The sequence below is a fragment of the Vombatus ursinus genome, unplaced genomic scaffold, assembly GCF_900497805.2.
Source record: "Vombatus ursinus unplaced genomic scaffold, bare-nosed wombat genome assembly UNPS02007344.1, whole genome shotgun sequence".
In the NCBI taxonomy this organism is placed as follows: domain Eukaryota; kingdom Metazoa; phylum Chordata; class Mammalia; order Diprotodontia; family Vombatidae; genus Vombatus; species Vombatus ursinus.
Window position 1 is genome coordinate 4,587,737 of NW_020947122.1, and position 12,207 is coordinate 4,599,943.

Here is a 12,207-nt window from a genome sequence, read left to right on the forward strand (position 1 = left end):
CTTTTCTAGCTACTCATATCCTCCCTCTCAAACTATCCTGTATTTAACTGCTTTGTATTTATCCATATTTATTCAACTTATATTTCTTTAAATACTTATAAATATACTTGTCTTCTCTATTATAACAAGTTTTTTACTAATATGGATTGCTTCATTCTTTGTATTTCTATCCCACTGCCTAGTATATGCTTGACACAGTGGAAGGACTTAAAAATTGTTTTATTGATTTATTGATAGTTAAGGCAACACACTGTTAAAAAACAACTGGCTATGTTGAATTAATTGAATAAAAAGCAAAATGTCACTAGAACTAGAACCAAATGGCATACAACAATAAAATAATAGCTAGCATTTTAAGGCTTGCAAAGTACTTTACAAATGTTATCTCAATTGATTCTCACAACCCTGGGAAATAGGTACGATTATTAATCTCCATTTTACAGATGTGGAAACTGAGGCAGACAGAGGTTAAGTGATTTGCCCAGGATCACACAGCTAGTAAGTGTCTGAGAAGCTGGATTTGAACTCAGATCTTCCTGACTCCAGATCCAGTGCTCTATCCACTGTACTACCCAGCTACGTAAGTGACTAGCTCTACTAGCATTAGTTTAATCTAAAACCAAGATCTCAGATAAAGTTAAAACTAAAATAGATTTAATCAGAAAAGGAAAAATAGGAAAACTACACTATACGTCAGTCATATTAATCAATATTGTTTTAGACTGTTTAAAATAACTATATAGTATATGGTCAGACTCCTGCTGTGATAAAGAAAATGATGAGTTGGTGGACTTAAAAAAACAGGGAAATACTTGGACCTATGAAGGAAGGGGTTATTCACTCTTAGAGAAACAGAGGACAAACAAGTATAGTATGGTCTTATACAGATGCATATGAATGTATATATCGATATATGAATATGATTATAGATATCTAAATATACGTACGTGTAAGTACATGTATAAGTATGTATATATGTTTGTGTGTATTTGTGTGTATGTGTATGTATATATGTGTATATGTATATGTGTGTGTATACAAACACACACAAATAAATCCAAGCTTAATTGCAGCCTTCTTGGGGGAGTGGAAAAGGGGGGAGGAGGAGGAGAACAAAGTAAAAAGTGCACAGTGGAGAACAAAAGAAAACTTACAAGGAAGCAAAGATGGACGGCTCGGGACCCAATGTGTACTATTTACTATATAGGTTTTCTCAAAATGGAAATTTATTGCTGTATATTTTGAATCCTCTCTTATGTTCTGCTGTGCACAAAAAATAAAAATTTTTTAAAAAAAATAAATCTAAAACCAAAAAAAACACTGTAAATGTAATTACTCAACAAAGACTGTTGGGAAAACTGGACAGAAATATGGAAAAGGTAAAAATTAGCTCTACATTTCATACAACACATAATCAAAAAAAATCCCAAATGGATTATTTAATTTTTAAAATCATACAAAGATGAGAAAATAGTGCAATGTGGTATTTATCACAAACATGAAGAAGTAGTAAATTCTTCAACAAATATGAGAGTCTATATGATGAAATACATAGAGATACATAAAAACAAAGGGTTTATGTACCAAAAAAATCAATGTATACAGATTAAAAGAGGAAGAAAAAGACTGGGGGGGTATACCTTTGCTACAAACATTTCTGACAAAAAGTCTGACATTCAAAATCCACAGTGAACTAACATTAGTTTAAAAAATCTATATCCCAATAGGTGAGTGGCTAAGGCATACATACAACTGGTAGTTTTAGATGAAGAAACAGAAAGGATCAATGACCACCTGAAAGAATAAACTCTCTAATAATTCTAGAAATTAAAATAAAACCTTCTCTGACCAATAATAGTCATCTGAGAGACTAACTACAGGAACACAGATTAAAACAATCTCATATTCCTGAAATTGGCATCAGTATTAAAAATAACACTAAATGATGGTAAGGCTATGGAAATACAGAACTATTACAATACTACTAGCATTGTGAATTGCTGCAATATTTTGAGAAAATAATATAACAGGGGATGAAAATCCTTTGATCAAGTGTTCCTACTACTAGAATTATACCTCTTAAAGATGCTGACTGGGAAATAAAGACATATCTATACAGAAATATTCAAGAACAACATTCCTAATGGCCAAAAAAAATGGAAATAACTCATGTGAAAATATTAAAGAATGGCTGGAGAAATGAGAAAATAGAATGTTACTGCTTCATAAGAAAAGATGAGTATGAACGATACAAAGAAATAATGAAGCAAACTAAGAAGTGGAATGAAAATAACAGTATACAAGCTGAATGAATACAACTACTATGATAATTATTATTGTGTATATAAAAGCAGGGCATCTAGGTGACACAGTGGACAGAATGCCAGGCCTGGAGTCAGAAAGATTCATCTTCGTGAGCTCAAATCCAGCCTTACACACTTATTACCTGTGTGACCCTGGGCAACTCACTTAACCCTGTTTGCCTCAATTTCCTCATCTGTAAAATGAGCTGGAGAAGGAAATAGCAAACCGATCCAGTATCTTCACCAAAAAAACTCCACATGGGATCACCAAGAGTCAGACTTGACTGAAAAATGACTGAACAACATAAAAGCAACCAAATTCAGAAGAAGAAACACAGGAAAAAAAAAGTTCAGAAGGAGGCACTGAAGTAAACAAGATGATTTGGTTACTATCTTGTTAATTATCTTGTTAAAGTTATTACACATTCTTTTGTTCTGTGAATAAGGTAAACTTACGGTTTTACATACAATTATTCTTCATTCCTGTCTACTTGAATGCTTATGCTTGAAAATGGTTATTAAGTTTAAGATAATTTTAAAGTAAATTTTCAAAAACTGAAAGTTCATTTATAATAGAAAATGAGTTATATTTTGAAATGCAAATGGATTCATACAATATAAGTTGCTCTAATCTTGGTTTTATAATAAAAAAGATATATCCATTAGACATAGATTCCTCAGTAATAAAAATCTAGGCTCTTTACTTTGTAATATCAAAATTTTTTGTTTGCTGAAAAGTACATAGATATTTAACAAAAGAAATATTTCTTAAGAGGAAACATTAATGAAATCATTAGTGAACATTAAAGTTAGTACATATGAAAACTAATTATCTGAATAACTGAAATATGAAGATGTAGGAAATTTGATTATTCTGAAAATGTTTCAGGTTACAAAACTTTAAAATAGCAATGCAAAAATTTAGATCAACTACGCAAGAAATATTTACATAGATTTGATAAAATTTTTATATGCAAAAGTGTCAAATGTCTAAAATATTCAAAACATATTATCAGCAGTATTTTTAATTTTTTTCATTAACAAAAAAATCTATTTTCTCTTCCTTTTACCTCCTTGGGAAAAAACTTTTATGGAAAATATTCAATAGCATTTTAAAATTTTATGTATACTTCATATCAGTAGATGAAGTCTTCCATTTCTTCAGTGAAATTTAACATTCATAAAAATCAAAATTATAGTGCTAATTTGCACTTCCTGCATTTTGAAATGCAAATGGATTCATACAATATAAGTTGCTCTAATCTTGGTTTTATAATAAAAAAGATATATCCATCAGGAAGGCAAATGATTTATTTATAGCATTAGTAGTTAATTTCCCTGTATCAGGGGAGAAAGAAGAATATAACAACTTTCTTGTCATTCTCTATGTCTTTCATTAATGATTTATTTACATGAACATTGAATATTCATTTTCTTAACTTGTAAAAATATTGACATTACCTGTTTTTTCCTTTTGCTCTCTATGTCTGAAAAAATGAATAACATCTTTTGGATTAGCTATCCGATCCACAAACTTCTGGCTGAAGCGGAGAACACTGAAAGGTTCAAATCCTCCTGTATAGTCAACCTATAAATATAGGATATGCTATGAAGAACAGAAAACAAATCATTTTAAAAGCCCTAGGATTAATAGTTTTTCTTATCTTAAAAAAAAGTATTAAAAATTATGTATTTAGTTCCTTTTGTACGAGATTTTAAAATTAATATAATGCTCACTCCATCTTTGTAAGATATGTAATATGGTTGTAGCACCATTTCCTGTCAAGACACTAAAGCTAAAAAGGTTTAAGTCTGGAACAAATCTGTTTAGCCAATCAGATAGTAATACGGTAGAGGCGAGGAAAATATAATAATGGCTACATGTGTTGAGCATTTCGTCAAAACCTAAGTTAATAGGACATCAAAAAAACAGAGTTTTTTACATTTGATCTAACATTGAGAAAATATATTAATTTTAGAAGAAAATCCAATCGATTTGTTTTGCTTAACTACACTTACTTGTCACAAGGGCTTGAAAAGGGGGAAGGTGGGAGGGAAAAGGAAGAAAGCAAGAAAGAGAAGCTAATGAATGAGAACAATGCAAAAAAAAAGATAAAAAAGATTATCAATGAAAGTCAAAAAATACGCAGTTCATAGTTTCATATATAATCTTTTAAGTTCTTTAGTGAAATGTTATTTTCAAGTTCCTAATTAAAAAGTAAAACTTAAATTTTTCTTAAAAATTTAAAATAAGACAACAAAATAACCAGAGTTCTGGTCAAAACTGGTTTAACAATATAAGTAAGCATTTTCAGCAGGATGTTTATAACTAGAAAGGAGAAAACAAATACAGGGCAAATCTATTTAGCAGAATTTTGCTTTCAAAGCTAATGATCTCTTTCAATGCAGCTTTTTTCTTAATCAAAGCAGTGATCCAAAACAATAACTGTTCTCCTAAGTTGTTATTTTCTGTTAAGAGGAAAAGAGGGGGCAACTAAGTGGCGCAGTGGATAGAGCACCAGCTCTGGAATCAGGAGGACCCGAGTTCAAAGCTGGCCTCAGACACTTGACACTTGCTAGCTGTGTGACCCTGGGCAAGTCACTCAACACTGACTGCCTTACAAAAAAAAAAAAAAGGAAAGAGCCAGTGCCAGTCAAAGGCCAGACTATGGGCAAGCTCTTGAAGGTGTTCATGGACAAAAGGCTAAGGTGGTGGCCACACTTCTCTAGGTCTCAATTTCTTCATCTGTAAAAGGAGGAGCAGAATCTTGATGATTTTATTAATTCATTTCTAACTCCTATTATCCATTAGCAAAAAAAAACAAAAAAAAACAAAAAACCTTTCACGAACAGATATATCCACAAGAAACATAGTTTTCTTTCACCCGTGGTTCTGAATCCATGGAATGATAATTTGTGGCATGAACATTTCTACATTTATTTTTTTTCTGGCAAAAATTAATTACTTACTATAATATTTAATAAATGCTGCCTTCACATTAACAGAGCACACATAGCTCCATTAGGTTGGTAGTACAAGTATTTTTATCTTTATTCTACAGATAAGTAATCTGAAGATCAGCTCCCCAAGGCCACAAGGTTTATGGCATCTGATTCCAAGGGCTTTTTCCAATATAACACTTGAAGCCTGATCTTATTAGTGTTTCATCAAAAGCAATGCTATTATTCTCATTAATTCTGCTGCATTATTTTGAGGACTCATGAGCAAAAAAAGGGGTAAGATTCCACAGGGACTTTTGCCCTGCTAAAGAGGTCAAAAAATTAATAAAGTTTGAAAATCACTTCTCTCTATATCAAAGGAGGTAAAATTCTACTATCTACTTTCTGGTAGCCAATCAGACTAATATGTAACTCATACATTAACGCTTATCTTTTAAAAATAAGATAATATACATATATGAAAGTGCTTTGAAAACTGAAAAACACAATACAAATGTAAAATGTTATCATTGCCCTACAGTAGCTGCCATATTAGCAATGGAAGAAGCTAGCTACTAAAGTCACTGGCTCTCACCTACTCTACTACTACAGATTAAAACCAATACACAAGTCTACATCAGTCAATCATCTTCTTTGCTCAATATTCACAAAATAGCTTTAGGTTTTTTCTCTCCAACAATGTGTGTGCATGTGCAAGGATCTGCCATTTCCTACTCATAATATGCATCTATATCTAAATATAGATGCCTCCAGCCTCTACTGATGGGCTTACGCGCATGCACTTTTCTATCTGCCTCCATTAAGACAGTTTTTTAAAAATGTTACAAAGTTCAATCATCAGAGAGGTTTAAGAAGTCAGAGATGGCATAGATCTAAGTGGATTGAAAGAGATCAATGTAGGATTTAAAGGACTACCATAATCATTTGAGAGTTTTCTTAAGGAATCAGAGACGGGCATTGATTTGAATGGGATGAGAGAAATAAGCGTAGGAGTAAAGGTATTAAGAGTCAACCAAAGACAAAAAGAGTAGCATATCAAATATTCTGTGCCTATATTCTTACCTAGGCTGGAAGTGCAGGGGATATTCATGGACCTAATCCACAAGCTGACTGGTATGAAAACTTTAACCTGCCTCAATTTTCCAGCCTGGGAAATTGAAAATTCCACTTCTCCCAAAGCAGCAGGGTGGTCCTACATTCCTAAGGGCTCACCATATTGGTGCTGCACTTAGTGTGACTACCCAACTGGCATTAGCCCTACTACAACATAGAACTCCAGACCTAAAACAATCCACCAACCTCAGCTTCTCCCAGCAGCAGTAATAATAAATAAGCATGTGCCCCCATTCCCAGTTGGAAATATCTCTTTCCTGTATATTAAGAACCTAATAAAAAAATTAACTGAAGATAGATTTCAGTTTCTAATAAAACATTATTACAACACACTAAAGTAAATGGGTTTCAAATCTAGATTACAAATTTATTAATAGTATATAAACAAATGCTTATTTTATATAAACAGATCATACTCTTAATCTTATGAGAGGTTTTTCAGGCTGCCGGGGATTTCCCAGACGTTCTCTTTCAGCATTTTCAAGCATTTCTTCAACCTCAATATAAAAAAAAAAAATTAGCAAGCAGAAATTAGTTTCATATAATTTTATTTTGGTACTACCTCCTCCCTACTATAAGTACAAAGTCCCATATTATTTAAAAACCCATGTTTTTCCTCTTTCATGATGACAATTCTTTTATTAAGCATTAGCTATCATAAAATTTGCCCCCATCTATACCATCTCTAACTTCTTTCATCAAATGCCTTAATAAAATAACCATCCAATGTTCCAAATCATCCCTACACAAGGAAACATCTCAAAATGTTCTTTCCTTTCTCTTTCTAAAGATTGCTGCTCATTTTAGATTATTCTACTCACTGTGTATTTTAAATTATTATTAAAATTAATTTAAATAATATGGAATAACTTCAAAACCAAAAATATTCTTATTTCCCCAATGATTTTTTTAAAATTAAAATATTTACCTTCTCCAAACAAAAATTTTGAATTGCTTGAGTTACTTTAAGACTATTTGGATTAAAAATATTTGGATGATCAGCAAGTACAATATCCTCTATGAAAAACTGCCGTACTGTCTTTAAAGGAATTTTTTGCATATTCATCTTTCTCCCCTTAATGCGCAGTAAACCAACATGTCTAAAATAATGAAGGAAAAAGGCATGTCTCAGAACAAAGTCTTCTCAATTTTTATAAAGAAATTGTTGTATATCTAATGCAGCTTCTACAAATACCTTAAATAGCTTTACAAAATTACTCCCTTAAAAAATAATGATTTTTGGGGGCAGCTAGGTGGTGCAGTGGATAGAGCTCTGGCCTTGGAGTCAGGAGGACCTGAGTTAAAATCCAGCCTCAGACACCTGACGCTTACTACCTGTGTGACCCTGGGCAAATCAATTAACCCCTATTGCCTAACCAAAAAGCAAAAGAAAGAAAAAAGAAAAAAATATGATTTTACAATTTAAGTCTAAAATAATTGCAACTTTACAACAACAACAAAAATTTCTTATGGAAAAATTTATTCTTTTTCCAAAGATAGTATCAATTAGATGTTAAAGTATAGTGGTAAAATGATTTACCATGATTATAAGTGAAGAGTACAGTTAAGAAGAAAACTTAGCTTGCTTGATTATTTCAAATTCTCAAAAACTATTCTATAATTACATAAAGGGACACATCATCTAATACAACAAGAAACAGTACCACAGTGAATCGGTAAACTTCTTGAGACAAAATAAGATTTCTTTGAACTGCGTATGATTTTAATCAAAGGTAATCATTTTATAACCAAACATTAATCAAAGTAGTAAAACAAGGTATGCTATAAGATACCTTTCTAACATGAAAAACTTCAAATAATCTTTCTAATTGTGACTATATTGAGTGTATATTATGCTATATATTATACTTTGCTAAGTGAATATATTTAGAAAAAGAATTATTGATAATTCTGGTGCCACTAATATGAAACTTAGTAAAGGAAAATTGCAGTGTTAGGTGGACTTAATTATAAACATAAATAGGATCATAAGATATCATCACTACTAGACTTCTTTCCTGTTCATATAATAATGACTGAAAACTTGGAAATATAAAATTAGAGAGTAGAAAAGTTAAATTTCATAATATTCTCTTATAGCAAAATCATATGTAATTTGAATCTATGAGATGAATGGTGCTTTAAAAATAGATAAAAGACAGGCTGACTCATAAAAAGACTGTGTTTGGGCATAAGGAATAATTTAGTTTTAGCCTATAAACTGACAAAACAATTTTAAAAGAAATTTGTACAAATTGCCAAAACCTAAAAAAGACTTACTTTTTTACAGCCTCTCCTGGGGAAAGGGAAGTAACCACTGAACTTCCAGGCTGTGAAACATAGAAGAGCTGCTGCTCATTTTTGGTTGGTGCTATTTTACACTCATGTTCATGACCCCAAATAACAAGATCAATGAAGTCATCCAAAAACTGTTCTGGAATGTAGTTCGAGGCTCCATGTCTACTTCTATTCCAAGATAAAGGCAAAAATAAACATAGTATAGATTCCCAGGACTGAAAAAAATTTCAAATGGAACACAAAAAAACTCATAACCAAAAAAACCCTAGAAGATTATCTGAATATAAATTTTAAAAAAACGCATAGGTCATTTTTAGTTTAAAACAATTTGCATTTGCTCTTTATAATACACAAAGCTAAAAACTTTCCAAGTCTTATCATCATCTCTAAGTATAAAAAACCACAAGGAACTTTTTTTCCCCCACTTTTACTAATGAATATAAATTGATCTAGTAACAGTAAAAAAAGATGCATGGTGCTAGAACCTGTTTCCTTGCTGAATGATCTTGCAGAGGTAGCCTCAATCTCATCATCTGTAAAATGATATCACATTTACCCTGATAGGAATTTTGAGGCTTTTTGACAGTATTATTAGAGAGCATTCAAAGCTTAGAACAAGTCCCTGAATAATAATGCAAGTAATAGATATCTGACTGTCATATGCCTCTTAGGCACATTTGTGACTCTATGTAATCAGACAGAATGACAGAATGAATAAAATATCACAAGTACACATGAAGAAATAACTAAGGTAAGTTTGAAGAGATAATGAGAAGCAATGAAAAAATGAGTTATTAAAACTCAACATGAGAAAGCTTCCCCACATGTAAACTTAATTTAGGCTTCAGGATATTATTCTTAAGAAATTCAATTCAGCAAATAAGTACCTATGATGTGCACAGCCCAACTGTTGGGCTGTGGCATTACAAAAATGAAATAAGACAAAATTTTGTCCTCAAAAAGTCTGTAATCAAAAAGAGATAAGAAATATAGACTAATGACTATAACATAAAGTAACCTTACAAAAAGTACTAAAGAAAGGTTCAGAACGCTAAGAAAAAATTGCAGAACGAGAGAGGGAGCTAGAGAGGATCAGAAAAGGCTTCATGGAGGAAATGATTCCTGAGATGGGCCTTAGAAAGAGAAATTTCAACAGACAAAGGGAATGAGGAAGAGTCCATTTTAGGCTTCAGGGATGAAATGATTAAAGGCTCAGAGGCAGGACAAGAATGGAGATAGAGAGAGTAGTCCAGTTTGACTGTATTACAGTATGCAAAGTTTGACTACTACATCATACAAAGGAGAGTTATGTAAGATTAAGCTGGAAAGGTAGGTTGAACACAACTGATCAATAAGCATATTGATTGATCCAGACTGTGAAAAGCAGATGACAGAAAACTAAAGAAATACTCACCACATTCACAGGGAAAATCTTTTAGAATATTTTTAAAACTCTAAAGAGCAGCCTTTAAAAAATTTTATACCAAAGGGAGGTATAATTGATCATCTAATGTAGTTTTTATATTTGTAGAATTTTTTTTTAGCATTTTGAAAATCTTTAACAAATATTTTATTTCAGGTAAATTTATCAAAAACAAGCATCTCTCAAGGCCCAGAGCAAGTTCCACCTCATAAGTGAAACCTTCCCTGACCACTCAAACAGTGATTTCCCTTCTATAAACACACAGCACTTACATTTATACCACTCACATGACAATCAATTATCATCTTGCAAAATCTCTCAAATTATTATCAAGCCTGGGCAACTAGGAGACTAGTGGTACACTCAACAACAACAGGAAAGTTAGGAAGAAAGGGTTTGACAGCAGAGACATTAGGGTTGAAAAAAGAAGACTGAGAATCATCGGCATAGAGATGATAATTGAATACATGGGAGTTGATAAGATTATGAAGTGAAATAATATAGAGATTGAAGAAAAAAGGGCCCAGGATAAAGTCTTGGGAAAACACCCAAGGCTAAAGATTCCATGAAGATTGAGGAGTAGGAAGACTACACAAAGGAGGAAAACCAGGAGAAAATAGTGTCTCAAAATCCTAGAGAGAAAGGAGTATCAAAAAGAAGAGAGTCACCAACAGTGTCAAAGACTGCAGCAAAGTCAAGAAGGATGAGAACTGGAAAAGAGGCCATTAGATTTGGCAACTGAGATATCACTGAGAAAATGCACTTCTTGTAACAGGACTGGACCCTTTGAGCATCTGAAAAGGACCATGACTTCGGAGCTTAGAGAATGCAGTTAAATAATTATTTTTTGCTACTGTTTATATTGTCACAATGTGATATATTTGGAAGAGGTGGTAACTGCGTGCTGAGGTATAATTTGCTAATAATGAATGATTATATCCTCTCTTACCCCAAGACTAGAAGAGACTCTCAGGATATAACCATGGTGCTGGTAATGTCTTGGGTAAGCTAGTTAGTGCTGGCCAGAGTGTTCAGTATAAGTTTAGAATACAGTTTATACACATGGAATATAGAGAATCAGTGTTTGGTTCAAATAACTGATGCTGAAAGATTACATAAACAGGAGCATTTTGGAAACTGTGAAGATGATACAGGCAGATATAGATCAAAATAGCACAGTTTTGCATCCCCTATTAGTCACAACACAGAAAAAAAAAAGGACAACTGGGGCTGCAAAAAGTGACCTAAAGTAATAAACATGAGCATTTAAATAGTTGAGGGGCGGAGCCAAGATGGCAGAGGGAAAGCAGGGACTTGCTAGAGCTCTCCCCCAAACCCCTCCAAATACCTACAAAAAATGGCTCTAAACAAATTCTAAAGCAGCAGAACCCACAAAAAAACAGAGTAAAACAAATTTCCAGCCCAAGACAACCTGGATGGCTGATCAGAAAGGTATATCGCGCTGGGTGGGGAGAGGAGCACAGTGAGGTGTGGGAGCACAGGCCTCAGAGACCCTGGAGCAGGCCTCAGAGGACTGAATTGAGGGCAGCTGTGGCGGTTTCCAGACTTCTCAACCCACGAACGCCAAAGACAACTTAGAAGGTCAGTGGGAAAATTCTGTGACTGCGGTGAGAGAAGCAGCTAGGTCTCAGCCGCCCCGAGGGCAGCAGCTGCCTTCTGAGCTTCCGGCCCACAGAGTGAGGGGGAATCAAGTGGCTGCTCAGAGAGGGATTGCAAGGATCTCTTTGCCAGAGCTAAGGCAGGAATCTCTTGTTTTGCCCCTACTTGGAATGAGGTGTGGTCCTGGGGCGAGGAGGAGCACTGGCGTGGTGGAGCTTGTTGTGGTGGTGGAGAGGAAACACCTTGCCCCTCATCATAGCACCTTGGAAGAACCGACACTTTTCAGGTCCCTAGAAGTATCTCTGAAAACAGCTGTACAAACCCCTGAAGCTTGGAACAATACATTCTCCACATTGGAAACAGACTCTTACCTTAACAAAGAGTTTAAAACCCAAGTAATTGTTTGGGATCATGAGCAAGCAGCGCAAAAAGAGTCAGACTATATTATCTTACTTTAGTGACAAAGAAGATCAAAACATACAACCAGAA

The 12,207-nt window shown here is 33.5% G+C and overlaps 1 protein-coding gene across 1 annotated transcript in view; it reads right to left on the reverse strand.

Annotated features, from left to right (window-relative positions):
- The window catches only part of MRE11 (MRE11 homolog, double strand break repair nuclease), a 68,922-nt gene that overhangs the window by 43,095 nt on the left and 13,620 nt on the right, over nt 1-12,207 (reverse strand). The window contains exons 8-11 of the mRNA XM_027849410.1: nt 8,658-8,843; nt 7,306-7,477; nt 6,794-6,874; nt 3,765-3,891 (exon numbers count right to left, since the gene is read on the reverse strand). Coding sequence (XP_027705211.1) covers nt 3,765-3,891; nt 6,794-6,874; nt 7,306-7,477; nt 8,658-8,843 — 566 coding nt within the window. The remainder of the gene's footprint in view (nt 1-3,764; nt 3,892-6,793; nt 6,875-7,305; nt 7,478-8,657; nt 8,844-12,207) is intronic.